This window comes from Haliotis rufescens, unplaced genomic scaffold, assembly GCF_023055435.1.
Source record: "Haliotis rufescens isolate VD_foot unplaced genomic scaffold, xgHalRufe1.0.p SCAF_11, whole genome shotgun sequence".
Taxonomy (NCBI): domain Eukaryota; kingdom Metazoa; phylum Mollusca; class Gastropoda; order Lepetellida; family Haliotidae; genus Haliotis; species Haliotis rufescens.
The window spans coordinates 29,895,811-29,914,889 of record NW_025963791.1 but is presented as its reverse complement, the minus strand read 5'-3'; the positions used below and the strand labels follow the sequence as shown (position 1 = coordinate 29,914,889).

The 19,079-nt window shown below is 38.7% G+C and overlaps 1 protein-coding gene across 1 annotated transcript in view; it reads right to left on the bottom strand.

Annotated features, from left to right (window-relative positions):
* The window catches only part of LOC125378000 (interferon-induced GTP-binding protein Mx-like), a 34,117-nt gene extending 15,334 nt beyond the window's left edge, over positions 1-18,783 (bottom strand). Inside the window, exon 1 of the mRNA XM_048392519.1 lies at positions 18,623-18,783. Within this exon, the coding sequence (XP_048248476.1) occupies positions 18,623-18,686 (64 nt within the window). The 5' untranslated portion in view covers positions 18,687-18,783. The remainder of the gene's footprint in view (positions 1-18,622) is intronic.
* Between the last annotated feature and the right edge of the window lie 296 nt (positions 18,784-19,079).

The following is a 19,079-nucleotide window of genomic DNA, read 5'->3' as shown; positions in this document are numbered from 1 at the left end:
ACACACAAACACAAACAAACAAACAATCATTCGGAATTGAATGGAACCGAAATGTCCTCGCGTCGGAGCCATGTTTTATAATGCGATATCAGGTGAGCTTTGCTAGTAGTATAGGTAATGGGGGTTCTGGCTCACTTTCACTGGAGCAGGATTTATATACCTATACCACCACTACAGATGGAATTTTTTATGCCAAAATGATCATGCGATTTAACGATAGTCATAAGATTCAGCTAAATTAACCACCACCTGGAGCCAATGATATAAATTTTTATAGGTAATGGGGGTTCTGGCTCACTTCCACTGGAGCCGGATTCATATACCTATACTGCTACTACAGGAGGAATTTTTTATGCCAAAATGACTATGCGATTTAACGATAGTCATGAGTTGTATTAAACGAAACATCAATATTAATTAATAATGGATAAAATTTACTATAGCCCACGAGGATATTGGAAAGGTGTAGGAGCAATAAAAAAATTAGCCACTGCGGCTAAGGTATCTAAAGATGTGGCCAAGGATTGGTTAAAGAAACAAGCGATGTGGCAGATATATTTACCGGCACCGCGTTATATACCGAGGAAGAAGTTTGATATTTTTACGACGAATGAAGTTCATCAGGCTGACCTCTTGTTTCTTCCCCACGATAAGGTAAAACGCAAAACGTATAAATACGCTTTAACAGTAGTGGATGTGGCTAGTCGATACAAAGAGGCTGAGCCATTAACATCGAAAAAATCAACAGAGGTAGCTAATGCACTGAGTCGCATATATAAACGCGGACCGCTAAAATGGCCTAAGCTATTTCAAGTAGATCCCGGTCGCGAGTTTATGGGATCGGTAACTAAACTGTTAACAAAGAACGATGTTGAAATCGTCCGCGGAGAAAGAGAGGCCCACCGCAGTCAAGCTATCGTCGAAAGATTTAACCGGACATTAGCGGAACGTTTGTTTGGCTATCAGTATGAGATCGAAATGAAATCCGAGCGATTGAGATCAACCGAATGGGTGACACGATTATCAGCCGTTGTATCAGCGCTGAATAATGAAGTAACGAGATTAATAGGGAAGAAACCATCCGATGCTATTAAAATGAAATCCGTGACTTCCGAATCTTCAGCACCGAGGAGAGGCAAAGAACGAAAACTTCCGGAAAGAGTAAGGGTAAGATATTTATACCAGGCAGGTGAACTCGAGGGAGGCCTACGTCGTGCAACCGATCCCATATGGTCCCTTAAGACGTATAACATTAGTCGATTGGTTACGAGAGAAGGAGAGCCTGTTCTTTATTACCTTCAAGATGGACCGGGTAGGGCATTTGTACGAGAAGAGTTGTTCATAGTTCCCGACGGTACGGTATTACCACCATAACCATAAGCATAGGTAGTTACACCATCATTATCAATCCATCTCTTTGTATCTAAGGGGGATAATGATGTCTTGTTCATTCTTAATCCATATATCCTATGATTGTAACTTCTTAAGAGTTCATCTCGTGTTTGAACGTTCTACCGTTGAATAATGATTCTTTATACTGTTCGTGTTGATATGCTGTTTTACAACATACTTCTTAACACCCTTAGCTTTTCTTATCTCTCCATTATCAGACTTCTTTATAGAATACATCTTAGGTCTTAGGGGTCCCAGCACATTCATCCTTCATCTTACCTAACACCTTTTTATTTACAACGCTGTGCAGTGGATTATCTTTAGGATAATCGCTCGTGTCGTACATATCTAATTTTTCTGCCATATCTTTATACACATCCTCGGTTTGTATTTCCATCAACAAAGAATCTGTATCGGTATATAACACCTCGCATCTATCGCCGTATTGCTTCTTAAGTTCGTTGTAATAAAAGTCATACATTAAGTGTTTTGACAAGTCGAGAATACTCATACCGACGTACACCGGTCTGTTGAATTTTATATTACTCTTCTGCATATGCAACGCGGCTAAGTCGTTATCGAATATCTTGCTTCTGTTATAAGCCGGACTGGCTATAAGTTTCCTGAGTCTTTCTTCCTCATTAGATCTGACTAATTTAACATCAACACGCTTCCTTAGATTCTCCATAGTTTTACCAAATACTGAGTTATTCATGAGCTTATACAGATTCTTTTCGAAATCGCTGGTAGCTATCTTTCTTAAATCTGTGTTCAACCTTATATAGGGCTCCATCCAAGGGCTTTGATCAAACTTTAGAACTCTGTGTATTTTCTTAAGTTTCATACCTAACGATAGATACAACTGGAGATTTCTGTAGTGAACTATATATTTTGTCTTATCCATCACATTTGGTACGAGTTTTTCTACGTTAGCTAACCTACTATTTCCCATCAATGAGCGTTGATATTCCGACATCCAATCTTTATTAACCATTAATCTTTCGGGAGCTAGCGGATAACTGTTATGTTCTTTATGTAACGAACTTGGATATTCCAAGTCAACTTCTAGTATGTACCCTTTATTCTCTTCGATATCATTCACATTAATATTATGAATATCATTGACCCATTCAAAACCACCCATGGGTAAAGGTTGACTCATAGCCCATCCGTACAAATTGTTAGCGTCGAGATATAATATATGCGTGTCGGGTTTACTCGGATCGTATCCTTCCACTAATTTATTATTAGCCTTAGAATACCTTTTCGCTGCCATCGATATACCACCTCTTAATCCTTTCTCAATAAACAAGTGCATATCGTAATCTGTGAGTAATTTTAGTTCTACGCCGGTCTTCTTCAACAATGCATCCCACGATAGTCCGGGACTGGAATAGTACCATGCCGGGACCAAGCCGTATTGTTTTAAACACGTCTTTCTAAATATCTCGAATATATCGGCGAGTAACAGTACATCGGTTTTTAAGTACAGATCGTGATAATCGCCTAAATTCTTACAACCTAATTTATCCCAGACCGTCAGAGCGTGTTCATAATCGGCATCTGTTATTCTAGATTCTGTTAAGTTACTATAGAATGATTCGAGGGGTGGTAAATCAGTTTCTTCGAATCTAGACCAATCATCCATATATTCGTAAGGATATACACCTTTTCTCAGCAACAAATGACGAGTTATCTTATCGGTATATTTATTTGTTATCGCGAAGTCATCGGGATTGTTCGCATTAGCTAAATTGTCCAGGGAAGATAACAGAAACTGTACGGAGTCTATGAATCTAAGCCCATTACTTTGCTTTGTTCTAGATTTGCAATCCTTGTCCCTATAATGTATAGGTTTAGTCAACGAGAACGATATGTATTTTTCCATATTGTTAGGAATGCACGTTAAACCGCCGTCGGTCTTTGAGATAGCTTGCATAATGAGATGTGAATCGTATCCCCTAAGGTTATGAAACACAACGGGGATGGGTATTGTTTGAGAATTCATTTTTAGTTTCAAGTTACACTCGTTATGAGCGGCTCCCCGATAATTACCCGTGACGTGACAATGATCTCTTATGGAATCCCCATCCAGGGGTTTATTACAAACGTGACAACTCGTTGACTTCTTATGAGCCCACCAATCATCCCTCGTCATACGCATGGGTTTCTTACACGATAATTTTTCCCTTATTATTCTAGGAACTTTCCCGCTGCATCGGGACCTCTGTAAATCATGGGAGTGTTTGTTTTCCCATCATACCTTACAACTATATATCCAAACCCACAAGGAATATGTTCTTGAGTTTTGTACGTAAAACTACTATCTTGATTATTATGGTCTGTATTTTCTATGGGTTTGATAAGCGCTTCGAAGTCGGCGTAAATTACGTACGGTACTGGCATTTGATTACAATAATGTTCAAATTTTAATATATTTTTTCCCTCTTTAGGCATATCGATCCTGATAGCATTCTGTTCAACACCTCTACAGTCTTCTTTATGCGCTTCTAATAGATCTTGTCTGCTGTACCCATGTAGGCATCTTTCACAGAAATATTTCTTTTCTTTATGTTTTGTTTGATCGTATAATAGCCTGTTTAAACTCTTTATCCACGTATAATTATATTTACCATCTTTTTCGATCAGAAATGAATTGATTCTGGGAATATTTTCCGGAGCGGAGCTTATCCTGTGTACAACAATTCCTTTAGAAGAATGTCCGAAAACATTTATAGCTAAATTATTTTGCTTTTCCACCTTATCAATTTGTGATATTGGTGTAGGTTCGTCTATACCATCGAAGTTGAGTCCATCGTTTTGGGGATAGCTAGAAGGTCTATCCGGATTTTTGTCAACGGGGAACAATGCAGATCTTATCATCATTCTTAAACAGTCATCGGATTTATTTTTTACGTTAATTATGCCTTTTTTCTTCTTATAATACAGGGGTAAATCTATATAAGATCCACCTTTGAAAGGCATATAATTTGCTATATCTAAATATAAACTATCGATTTTATCCACACCCCAACCCGAACCTCTATTAGTCCAGCGTTCTAAAGTTTCCTGTATTCTCTGAATTGATGTATCTAATGATGAGTTTATAGTATCGGATTCGGTTATAACTTCTTGATTGCTTCGGAAATATGGTTCGGTATATTCGGTGCTATCGTCTGTGTTACTTTTACTCAATGTCATTTTAATCGTCAGCTGGTATTTTATACTATGTAAATCATCTAATTCCTCGTTAATTTTACTCGATATGATGGGCTTAATATTGTTAACATCCATGTTGGAATTAATATCCATCTTCCAACCTCTTAGATATTTACCAACGACGGCGGATGTGGGTACAAATATTAATTCTTGTTGTTTATTCTCAACATCATTATCAATATCAACATTATCATTAGGTTGATTATTATCTAGTAAAGCGATCAATTCAGCTCTTCTCATTCGAGAATAACCTCTCAGCCCACTGTTTCTCGCTCGAACTTTGAGTTCTCTAACAGTCTGGGGTTTGTTGTATTCCAAACCGAGTAAATCCATCAATTCAGCTTTTCTCATACGAGAATATCCACGCAGTCCACTTTGCTTTGCCATAGCTTTTAATTCTCTGACAAAAACCATTGTGGTATATGCAAAATGAGACAAATGTCTAATTGGTTGTTTTCATATATCTAAATACGTATTCTCCCCAACCTATTCCTCTCATTGATGTAATCTCTCTTCCTAGCATAAATATTCTGGTTCCTGACCCTATCAGCACCGTGTTTCTTGCATAAACAATAACGACCTTTGACCCCTATCCCGCATTCAGAACACGTATAGTTAATGTTTCCGCGCCTGATGTAATAATTGTGTATACCGCAGTAAAAATCAACACAGCGTCGGTTACAAAGAGTAGTCTTACCCATGAGTGTAAACTTGCAGTTATTCATGGTATATACATCTATCATATCATTTGTCTAAATGCAAATCACAGCTACACTGGTGAGATATTGATTAGGCTATTTATAGATCACTCCAAAATAGGTCACTGCGTATTCATGGTATAGCTGAAAATCAATACAGCAGTCAATCCCAACATGATAAATGTGACCTCTCGGTTCTTTTGTTCCTCTGACGGTGTATAAAACTGACTCATTGTTGGTCTCGGTATTGGGTCTAGTTTTTTCCCAAAAACGAGGAAGTATTCGTGCATGGCATATTCGACATCCTTAAACGTTTGAATTGAATGTCCTTCCTTAATCAGTTGTTCATGAATAAAGTCTAATCTCTTCATTCTCTGCTGTGTATATTGCAACTGGGCTGCTTGGTATTGTTCTAAAGCTTCATTTTGTCGTTTACGCTCCTCTTCAACTTCTTTAGCGTTTGATTCCCTCATACTGGAAAATAAATAATTACTAGGGCATTAACAACAGCTCCACCGACCATCATCGCAATTGTTGCCATGTTTAATAATATAAAATATTCAAATGTTTAATTACTTCATTATGTCTTCCGGGATAAGTCCTTGTTTGATGAGCATATCCTTCGTTGCCATAGCCAATCCAATATCCAGAACCATCATACCAATGTCATATCCATTAAAATCTAGCTTGGGTGGTGTGGCTTTAGTAATCATTTTAGCCATACGGGCATAGCCAATGGCCAAGCCGGTGACCACTGCTGAATGATACGTCGCGTTTACCAACATTTTACCGTCTGTAACTGGAGTAGTCATGCTTCTTATAGCATTATATGAGGACTAACCTCTAATTGAACTTGTTGTTGCGGCGGGGGTGACGTTTTCTCTTCTCCGATCTTATAAAAGAACCATACAGCCGCTATACCAGCAACTCCTACTGGTGCCCATGTTTTAATCGGATTAATATTTGAATTATTTATTAATTTTGCTTTGCGCGCCAGCCCTACCTTTCTTCCAGCGGCTATTTTCAAAGGATTCTTTGTCACTCTGGGTTGTTTTTTTGTTTTCTCATTCACATGTGGTGCATCCTCATTCACTGGTGGTGGTTCCTCATTGACTCGTTGTTCCGCAATCTGTTGTTGCGTTTCACAATCTGTTGTTCCTCGTTCACAATCTGTGGTGTCACCTGTTGTGATTGTGTCTCCATTATTATTAAGTGGGCATGTATGTTTAAATTGACAATACCTAGCCGTTATTAAAGCTGTGGTGAGTGGAGCTAAGAACATTCCGAATCTATGATAAAACTCACAGCTCACTGCGCTTATAGCGTGTTTGATGAATGGGTCTTTCTCGAGAGATTCGCATAAATACATGCGATGTTCTGCCGGGATGGGGAGAAACGTACTAGCTACGGCTGTGTATAGTTGTAATATAGAAGACCCTATCGTTTTAGTCATGGTAGCTCCAAGTCTAGACTCTTAACGCGTGTACAGTTTTTTAATCTCTTCGTCGGTCATGTTATCAATTTTTTCGATGGTATAATTTTCTCCCAAATATTGGGAACATTTTCCACCGGCTACCAAAGCCGCGAGTCTTTCTCTATGTTTATCTTTACTACTTCAGCATGTTGATCAACATCAGATTCTTTGAGCATTTGTTCGATGAGTTCGTCGCATTCCATAATGTAATACCTAAGGAGATATTTAAGTCTAACATAATATAATATGACATATCCAATACATCCCGTAATAATGAACTGTTGCGAAAGAATGATGATTTCGAACCACATTTTATGTCATATTAACCGCTAATGTTCAATTTGCTTCATTTTGCTATATTTTTGCTATAATTTTCCTATATTTTTGCTACATTTTCCTACATTTTTGCTTCATTTGCTATAATTTTGTTTAGCAGTTGCTACATTTTGCTAAGCAATTGCATAAGCAGCTGGTTGATCTGTTTTTAATACGAGTTTACAGTGCTTCGTTGCCGCTAACTGTTTTCTGACTTTATCTCGTTCGATCTTGGTATAAATGACATCATTTTCGCGTAACATTCCTCGAATGAATCTCGGTCTTTGCAATGAAAAAGCGCTACCCATTTGGTCTGCTCTCTGAGATCTTTCAGGACAGAGTTGTATTTTTGAGTAAGTACCCAAACGCTATGTTGAGTATGCCGACCGGAGAATGCTAAATACGAAAGCATATCTTTCTTTTTTGTGAGTTCTTTACTCGCGCTGCAGTCGTCTATTACGAAAAGGGTTGATTCTCCTTTGTATTTTTCGTGACATACTCGGAGGCAATCTTGTAAACGATCGCCCGGATCGACTCTGTGTACCCCGTCATCATTCATTACCCAATCTCTCGATAAGTAGGTTTTATTAACGCTTATAGTCGGGCACAGAATAATAATATGATGGAAAACGTCCCGATAATGACTTTCTAAAATATCTAGAATAAAGGCTGTTTTTCCGCAGCCCGTTTGCCCGCATATAATAGCGCAGTGCAGATCTTTATGGAAAAGATTATTTATAGATTGCTTGCATGAATCTCCCTTTCTGTATATTAAGTTGCGCATCCATAATCACGTACAAATATATGTTTAATTTACCAGCCGCTTCCTGGAGCTTCGTTATCTGTATGGTGGCACCCTCGCTAGCATTTTCTATTTGCCTCCCACTGCCGTGTAATTGGTCATCGTCCGTTGTTCGCATGTCGAGCCATAGCGCGTACTTCGTGGTGAGGTATTCACCCATCGATACACTCCCGAGAGACAGATCTTTCACGACCGCGTTAACTTCCGGAGAACGTTTTATAGAAGGAAGTTTTTTAATCTCATCCCACTGGTGATATGCTAGCATTCCTTGGCTATATAGTTGATTAGGAACGCCCTCGATAGTCAATTCTACTTTTGTAATCTTGGGATTGTAGAACTTCTCGGTATTTCTTTTAAACACATCGGAGGGGTCCTCGAACAACATTAAAATACCCTTCAACGACCTCGTGGGAACGTTTAGATTGATATTCCACATCGTATCTTTTTTGTCCCTCGTGATCTTTCGATGTCGCAGCACGCAATCGTACAAAATGGCTAAACTTCCCGTATACTGGTTACGAATTTGTCTGGCTAATTCGGGATCCGTTGTCATATCGTACTCCAGCGATATATTGTCAATGGAATATCTAGCATCTTCATTAGCAGATCTGATTACTCTACCGTAGTCATTAAATCACCTAGGGATGCTTGATAAGAGGGCATGTGGGAATCTAGTAATTCAAAGTCTAGGGGAACATAGAATCGGTTACCTAATGCGTCGGCAACGGCCTTATCTTTTACGATGGTACTATCACCATTTTCAGCGCCCACGCGCAGTCTCAATGTGTTCTTATTACAAATACCTTGGTACTGTAAGTTTTCCCGCTCTTTATCCGTTCTCCAGAGATCCATGTAACAATAGTATACATCGCTATCGTCGATACTCAAAACCTCATTACTGCTAATTTTAATGGCGATTTTCTTAATGATAGCACGACCTATGTTCTGAACTGGCTCTCTGTTAACGTCTGTAGAAGTCAAACTAATCGTAAATGCTAGTCAGACAGTTCCCGGAACTAACACATCGTGTGCGCCGAGATTAGGAAAGCGAACCAGAAGCGTTTGATTCTGATCTATGGTACTAGGGTTATTTGTTATAGTTACAGACTGACGAATTGCTTTGACCCCTAATGGATCTCGAAGTCTACGTTGTGGGTTTAACTTGCGTCCATATTGCGAAGACATTGTTTATATTGAAATTATGTACCCTATGTTTAATATAAAAATGACTAATTTTGAACATAATGACTTTGATCTAAGTACCTTTGATGACTTTGATAACCCAATCGAAGATACTGATGAAACCAACTTTGGTGGCACGAATCTTAACGTTGAAATTTTACAATCAACCGTCAATGATTATTACGATGCCTTAAAAGAAGATACCCCAATAGGTCGTGACTATTCAAAGTTTGAGATAGATAGTAAAGGAATATTGCGACTGCGTGGCGCTCCGGATATTGATCTTATGCATTCTTGTCTACGATAGCCACTAAACACGGCATCAGCACTGTTCGTGATAAATTAGGTTTTGTGGACTACCGACGACTTTCCGCGAAGACTACTAAGGTTCTTAGGACTGTGCGTACTGAACTCAGTAACACAGATAATTTGGAAGCTTCCTCGCAGGTGGCCGCGGACGGACTCGGAGAAATCTTAGATACCTATTACGATAATTCCACGTTACTGGTCTCAGAGTTTAGTATTAGGGAATTACGAGGTCTTGACAAGGCAATGTGAACAATGCGGGGAGAACTGATAAATAATATAGCCAAGATATCTGAAATCGACAAGCATATAGCTAAAGAGAAAACAAAACTTGAACAGGCGGGCGATGAGTTCAGTAGACGCCGCGTAGCGGAAAGATTGCGTAACTTAGAAGACGAAAGATCGGCCCGCCTCGAAGCAGCTTCCAGTAATAGAAAGGCACTTCGTTCACAAATCAGTCGTATTCGAGAAACTATCGATCAAGTCCTCAACGATGACACTACACTGGCCGATAAACTTAAAACATTGTTCAGAGAACAGGGAATAACAATTGCCAGTATTTTAACCGCGTTGGGATTTATTATATCGACTTTGACTCTCTCGTTAACAGGTGGTGGTACAGGTGGTAGTACACCTCCTAACGATAAAAATGGTATAAAAGAGTGGATAAAAAAGCATTTAAAAGCATTAGGTTCAGCACTGGGAAAGCTCGCTGAGAAAGCCGCGGCCGCACTTCCCGGTATAATAGGGAGTGTTGTTTCCTGGCTATTGAATTTATTAGCTAAGACCACCACTTGGCTTAGTCAAAACTTGTGGGGGTTGATCGTAGCAATTGCAGGGCTGTTGTACGTGTTCGCTAAGAACTATTTAACCACCAAATCATGAGTAAACCAACCGAGACTCCACCCACTACAAGCGCTGTTTTTTCATCGATATGTTGTTGATTTTTAGCCTCAATATGCGGTGGCACTTGTGCGTTAGTAGATGGTTGTGCATTAAAAGATGGTTGCGGCTTGACTATTCCCTATTCGCACGTGATCGTTTGCGTTATTAATTCGACGTTAATATCTGAATTTATACCTGGTTTTTGTTGATCGGTAGCGATAACAATTTTATTATTATAGCCTATCACTTGACCGATCTTAAGTTCCATATTACTCGGAGACATGTATAGTCCCGGCGCATAAACGTTGTCCACTTTGGATTGAGCGTACTGTAATGCATCTTGAAAACGCTTTATAGACGATGGTATGTCAACTGGTGAATTAATGGCGTCCTCCACGTTTGAGACAAACTGTTTTTGCGCATCGAAACGCCGTCCAAGTACCGATAATGGATGTTCGTGTTTGCGATTGTGCTCCGAGAATTGCCCATACATAAGTTCTTATTGATTCATTAACTCTTTCAAATCCTGGGTTAGTAAAATTATTTTCCGTTTTATCATTAAGAAATTCATTCCAAGCATCTGTTGTATCGTTTGGGTGCACAAACTTTGTTATAATATAAGGAATGCCACTCTCAAAGTTCATACGATCTGCTCTAAACTGTTTACTCGAGAGAGCAAAGCCTGAAGGGATCACACCCTCTTTAATTAAATAATCGCTTTTATCTTTAATAGTTCTTTGTCCATTGTACAGAATACCTAGACCATGGCTAGGTCATTTAATGCGCCAATCTTTACTTGTAGAAACATTAAATTCATTACAAATACGTTCGAAGGCCCTCTTATTATAATGATTATTTGCGTGATTCCATGCTGGATCCATCGGTAATGGAGCACTAATTTCTTTAAGTATACGTCTAATCTGATAGTACACGTGAAATAATATAACAGACTTATATAGTTTAAATCCTGGGGCATAAACAGATACACCACATCCCGTTGTGGCACACCATACGGCAAAGTTTAACTGATTCTGCCAAAATTGCATCGGACGGTTAAACCAATCGTCAATCATTTTATCGTTAGTTGCCGTGAAACTGTATTTTTCAAAGATATCGTGGAATTCAACGGTAAACTCAGCACCTGAGGCAGTTACTATAATCGATTGAGTCGATTTCATATTTAAGTTATGATATAGTATCATTGTATATTTAATATGTATGTTACACTACCTGGAATAACAAATGGTCAGTCTATTGAACTGCTTCATACTATCGATAACTCGGATGGACAACGCAAAGTAGCTCTATGCGATGTAACGTATTACCCGCGGTGGACCAAGTGCTATAAAAAGAAATAATATGATAATTATACCAGGTGAAAGCAATAGTATTGAAAAACGCATTACTATACCTGATGGGTATTACAGCGTATGCTCACTCAATGATGAAATTTTAAAGCCTATGGGAGCTAGTCTCACACAAAATGAGTCGAATGGGGCGCTGATTTTAAACGCTGGAGTAACAGGTATACTTATTGGTGAGAACTTAGCAATTACACTTGGATTTGGACAGTCAGTAATATTAGCACCCCACGAATCAGTGATTGTATATACATTACCCGATTTAGTTCCCTATAAAGAGTTGTGTATCCATCTTGATCAGATCAGTACGACGGATAATATTCAACAAGAAATTCCTTCAACTCTACTAGATGTGTTCCAGTGAAAAATGAAAAATATAATAGCGGTAGAACGGAATCTTTCTCAACATTACAATATAAAAAATTGAAGCGTGATATTATTTCAGACCTCAAAATTTCTGTATTAGATGTAAAACATCAACCTGTACATATAGGATACTTAAGTGTAACACTTCATATTAAAAATAATGGTTGATGCATCAGGCCCTGGAACGCTCAGAAAATGTAATACAATTGCGCTTTCCGATCTCGGAGACACGGAAGGATTTGATAAACCCGGTACCGATGGTAAGTTATACGCTTTACACTTACACGATAATGTATACAAGCGGAAAGAAGTCACATTCACGGGTAATCTAGGAGATTTAAGCGATGTCGACGTTAGTAGACTCATTAAAAACACTTCGTACAATATTACTCGCAACGACGATAATAAATGGACTATGATCGAAGCAAACATCGAGTGGCTACTGAATATCGTCATTACCCCACCTTATGTGATGATGGGTAAGGGACATAATTTAACTAAGATAATAAATAGTGGCATCGTACTCGCGGCTTATACCTCGTCAAAACGAAAAAGTGTGTTGGTCACTCCCCTGCCAGAAAACCCAGGTCATATGTTATATAGTCGTCCGGCCTTAAAAAATGTTACTTTAAATTTGATTACTGAATTCGAAGATATTAAAGATAACTTGAGTGCAATACCTAATAGTTCCACGCTTATTATTGAAGTCTTGTTCGGAGATGCACCGGTAGATGCCTGCGACATATTACCAGGTCTATCGATTAAATGGCTCAAGAAACACGAGCGTCAACGTTGCAGTATTATTCATATCGGAGCATCGCCCGTTGCAACCCTCGAGGGGGTCCAAATTATTAAAAGTGACAGCATTTCTCTTTCTAAGATATTATTGCCGTATAATATACATTTGATAAGATTGATGTATAGTCTCAAAACATTTAAGCAAGACCAATTAAAGACTATTATATGATCGTAATATACACTATGAGTTTATATCCGGCGCTCGGTGAAGCATTTGAAAAGATGGAAACTGTTGATGGATTTCGATTACATCAAATAAGCGACATAAAACATCAAATAGGGAAGGATAGGGAGTTGAGACTTTGATTGTATAAAAAGTATCACAGAGCCGTGAATGCTCTGGACGGAGTTGACACCGCTCTTGTAGTATCTGGCATGGGACTCGGTGTAGCGGGTATCGGTTTACTATCAACTATAATCGCCGCGCCTATCGTGCTCGGCATGGAAATAACCGCTGGAGTCTCGGGACTGGCAGGAATAGCGATAAAATTCATTTCTCGTAGGTTGCAAAAGAAAGCATTAAAACACGATAGTATTCGGATACTCGCCGAAGCAAAGTTGAACAGCATTGAGGATCATATTTCGACAGCAATGGCCGATTGTAAGATATCCGAGGATGAGTTTCGTTTAGTGCTGTCGGAACTCACCAAATACAACGAAATGAAGCAGGAGATTCGATCAAAATCTCGTAAGACCAGTGGTATTAGCGAAGACAAGAAAAAAAAGTTCATAGAACAGGGGAGGCAACAAGCGCGTCAATTATTCCGTGCCAAAACCAAAGAACTGGTTGGAGATTAAAAATAGATTGCTTACTATCGTTTGATCACATTAAGACAAATGCTTACATAAATATATAATAATGGAGAAAGCTATTCAATGGAGAGAATTACCACAAGGTTTTTATTATATCAGTGATGTCAAACCAACCAAATAGGGTTATCAATTGTTTCTTATCAATTTACAAAAAGAGTGTAGTTATATAGTCTGGTCTCCTAGTAAAATGAACGAAGAACTTAATAAAAATGTTGAATATCGCTTTATCGATAAAAATAATAAAGAATATTTTTATTACCATTTGGGCTCATCTAAAGCAATGATTGGCCCCAGGTATTGGTGAGATAGAGCCAATCTCATGACTATCGTTAAATCGCATGATCATTTTGACATAAAAAATGCCACCTGTAGTAGCAGTATAGGTATTAAATCTGGCTCCAGTGGAAGTGAGCCAGAACCCCCATTACCTATACTACTTTGCTTCATACGGACGTCCCCCATACCTTGTTTTTATTACCATTGGGAGCCACCCCTGAAGATAGTACATGATAGATGTCGTCAAATTCCAATCTTTGTGCCAAGATTGCTGACGACATAGCGTACGGATCTCGAGATCTGCTCCGGAAACGATAACTACTCCCATTATTCAGTTCAAGTCAAAGTTGTTGTCATGGAAGCTCGTAAAGTAGCATTTTTTAAATCAAAAACTCTGAAAAGACACCAGTTCACCACTAGACCAATCTATTTGCCAAGTTTCCTGAAGTACGTTTTTCAAGATATGTTACGGAAACGAGCACTACCGCCATTTTAAGTCAAAGTCAATGTTTTGCAATGGAAACGCGAAAAATTCATATTTTTTTAAATCCCAAACTATAGAAGGCACTAGTTTACCTCAAGATCTATCTATGTGCAATGTTTCGTGAAGAAATATTGAACGCTTTTCAAGATCTGCTTGAGAAACGACAGCTTGCACGGACGGACGGTGTCAATTTAAATAATAACCCCTGAAAAATGCTTTCCGGGGGATGATGATATACGATGACTTATGGCTGAAAAGGACACACATGATAAGATCTATGAGGCATAATAAAACATCGGAATTCAGGTTTTTTAGGTGGCATGAGACACAAAAAGTTTCCGCTTCATATTCCTTAAGCTTTCAGACAAAATGTCACAACTCTTAAACGTTACGACGGATGGACAACGGACAACTTAACAACGTACGCACACTGGAACTTTCAGTTCAGGTGAGCTAAAATTAGAAGCCTTCAGAAAGTGTTCGGAGGTTAGAAAATTGAAATCAGAATTAGACACATATTGTACTGAATGATTATAACATGTTCACTGACAAACAATTTGAATGGATTTGAAATCCTGCTGAATAATAAGGAAATATTTTCAAATGAATAAGAAAAATTCACACGAGAAATATCTGAAAGTGGAGTATGTTGTCATGTATGGTCTAAGGGAGGTAACTAGGAGTAGATTAGTTTGCTCAGTGGAGGGTTAATATAATACAAGTAGAGATTGCTGCGTAGCATCAATTGTTCCCCGCCATAAATGTCATATGCAGAGAAAAGAAGTGTAAGCTATGGGAGGTGAGGATTAGTGTAAAGTACAAATTGGTTGTTATTAATGTAGTTGTCTTTGGAAAGCAACAATTTATTTAAATGGTCAGTACAATGAAAATCAAAACGACTGTTGACAAATATACATACATTTATCTATGTACACAAAATTGGAAAGTTCAAACGTTATATACAGTCATTCATTGGGAAAGCCATAGGTGCTTTCCATAGATTAAAATGATGATATCCTGGTAATATTAGCAATAATAAAACCCTTATAGAACTAATAATGTAATACAATTATGAATTTTTGGGGTCTTGATTGCGAAATGTTAAAACATATTGATACACTTCTTCCAGAAAGACTTCAGTTTTGTAAATTATTTCTAGTAGTAGGCAAGAAAACACTTACCTGGGCCTAACATGCAGAACTTGGTATATAACCACCATTAGTACCAATAATAAAGACAAATTGATCACAAGTCCTGTATAGATGACACAACAAATGATGTGGCAGAAAATATCAATATTTCTGGTCAAAATGTTGGCTTGGAAAACAAACTTTTGAACTAGTGAACACAAATACATGTAATGAATCCACTGTATATAAACTCAAGTCCAAATGTCAAAATATGTTCAAGTATTCATTAAGGGATATTCCAATATATCCAACAGCAAGTTACATACATACATGTTGGCCAAGTCATCGGTAAATAATGAGAATTATCTTACATATTATAAAAACAAAGCTCATAGCTAGGTCACGTTTCTCAAAACATCGTTTTAGTAATCACCAACTAAAAATTAAAACTGATAGATACACAAAAACAGTGTGAAACATGTGGTGTCTTAGAATATGAGCAACACTGTGCACTTGTATACAAATACAACCAAGAAAGAGAATTACTTCAACAAATAATCCTCACAATTTGGCACACTCTACTGAAAGGAACAATTCTTACTAACTTTTACCAACAGTTATCCAGGAACAATTTCGAAGATTTGTTATCATATCTACAATTATAAACAAATTCTTTGTATGTACAGAATTACTACAGTTTTGTTTCATATTGTTTCCATGTCATTGTAATAAAAAAACTGTTTTAATGTACCTCCATATATTTTGTAGTTTGTAGTAGTGTAATATTGCCACTGTTTGTTCATGGACTTTGAATATCTCATCTAATAAGTCTTTGTTGTATGATAGTTTGTTTGAGTTGTATGATAGTTTGTTGTAGTTGTATATGGAGCACGGTTGGCACAATCGTCTTAGGCCCTGCTCTGCTATGCAGAGTTGTGTCCCTTGAGCACACCAGTGTGTTCGATTCCCGGTTCGCCCCGATTATGTTCAAGGTTTGTAACACCATACACGTGCTGGTGGGTTTTAGCAAAGTAATGAACGTCTAAGACGTGGATCACTTCGGGTTTTCCTCCCACACCAAGCTGACACGCTGTGATATAACTGGAACACTATTCAAAGCGGCGTTAAAACCAACTCACTCACTCACTCACTCACACATAACTCTGTTTCTGTTGGGTTAACTGAGTTTGTGTTGCGATTACTACTGGTTTAGATTTGCAGTATGTTTGGAAGATTGTTGCCATGTTGAACCCAAACATCGTGAAGATATCATGCAACCGCGTTGTGTTTAAAGGAAAACATGCTAACTACAGGCCAGCCTGTTGATTTCCTTTGTATCTAGAAGTCAATGAACATATACGGTTTTATAATCTCTGCTGGAAGTTAAAAATACTGTCAAAGCAATAAATTATGCAGAACCGTAAACCGCCGCATAAAACGGTATGAATCATACATTACATGCAGTGAACTCCTTGAAACAGCAAGCACCATACATATAATTATGAAGAAACTAATTTCAAAGTTGTAATATCAAACCCGTTGTTTTACATGTTTGGTTATTGAACAAAGTCATCGAATAGAAGCCTGGTATTTAATCGTGTTGAACAATATTTAAAGTTGCAATAGTAGTGTGAAGGGAGAAAAATTGCGTGTGCCTCACATGCTTGATCTGAATTCCGCACTGGAACCTGTCTAGCGGTTTGCGACCGCCTCCGTGGTCTAGTGGTGGAGCGTCCGCCCGGAGAGCGGAAGGTCCGGGGTTCGATCCCCGACTGCGTCATACCAAAAGACGTTAAAAGATGGTACTTGTTGTTACCCTGTCTGGCGCTCGGCATTAGGGGCTTAAACAAGGAGAGGTCGGCTCAGAGTCAGAATACTGTTTCTGAGTGGGGTATCCATGTTAAACTGCGGCATGGTATCTCAGTGTGCTAGCACTATAAATCGGAATCAATCCGGACTAGTACAAGCAGCCACACACACACGAACATGCACGTCGCTATATAAGTGCAATAATCTTGGACGCGACGTTAAACCCTATTTCACCTCACCTCACCTCTCGCGGGCTGCCTGAATAACATACGATACATTGCAAAGGTATTGCACAATAGAGCTATTCGGGTAAGGGAGATGATCACTCACTCTCCAAACCAGCGGCAGCTTACAGCTTGAATAAGATACGATGAACCGCATTGCAAAGTCAGTGCGTGACGGTGCTAAACTACCCCCATATAACCACGGACTTGTATAACCTGGATAGGAAACGATACAGAATTCCTGAAACTATCTCTGCCGCGCATCCGCGAATTGAAATCCGAGCCCCATGTTATCGGTATCCCGCAGGCGCGATGACAACCACATGTGGACAGCTTATGGCGCATGCGTAGTAGGGCTTAACTTGACTTCCCCTGGTTACCAAAACATCCGGCTTACAAGCATGTGTGGCGATCGATAGCTGTCAAAACACATATGTCCCATGTGCATCAGATTTTTATCAATTAAACACGGAAATGGTAATTATGATGATCGAGATATCTGACCAGGTTATATAGGTCCGTGATATAACGTAGTCACTCACTCTGACTCATCGACAAAGTGGACTGTCAACATAGTCTGATAACATCAACATATTGATACTAAATAATTGATATAGACCGTGTATTGTCACATTCGATGCTGGGGTGTTAGAATCATGTGGGCGATTCCTTGAATCATCAAGCCATATTCCAGGAAATGAATTACGTCACACAACCTTTCACCATGCAGACAAAACAGCTACATATGTAGGTTATCCGAACATAAACATTTAGTAGAAAGTGCAGTGCAGTGCAGATTCGACTGCAATCTGCACGTGTACGTAGACGGTTCAATGTCACCAACCTGTGGGCGCGGTAATAAAACGATAAAAGGTGTTGACGGACCTCCAAGTCATGTTACTCACATGTTAAAATATTTTATCTGCTTTATAAACCTTAAAATATATATGGCTCATATGTTCAGTATAACACTGACATGCGCAAGGGTTATATAATGTAAATTAGGAATTTACTGGATCAACAAAACAAAAACACACAATTGTGTTTGTCTGATTTCAAATGCATCGATCGATTCTACCTATCCTTACCTGTATTATCTGGCGAGGGTGTCGTCGGAATAGAATAGCGGTTCTTCTTCTTGTTTCTCCCCATCGTATCTGTCTGAGATTCTTGAGGCTGGGTCCTCCTCCGTCTAAACAGCACAATTCACGAAGCTTGCAAGCTTTGAGCTGTCTCTTAGCGACCGTTGTTTTGTACTTGAAATCGTTAGTGGAAAACCCGTCACTTTCTGTTCTTGGAAAACACGCGTCATAGTTTCGGTTTCCATAAAAGGGGAAATGTATTCAACATGGCTGACCCCATGCGTTGTCATTGTGTATAGCATTATTAGTATCTAAATATGATTTCTTGAATTCCCCAATTCACTTTTCGACAATGAGACATGACATATTAAAGCTTTTTTAAAGCTTAGGGTAATCGAGAGTTTGTTTGTTTGTTTGTTACTGTTTAATGCCGCATTCAGCAATATTCAAGCTACATGGCGGT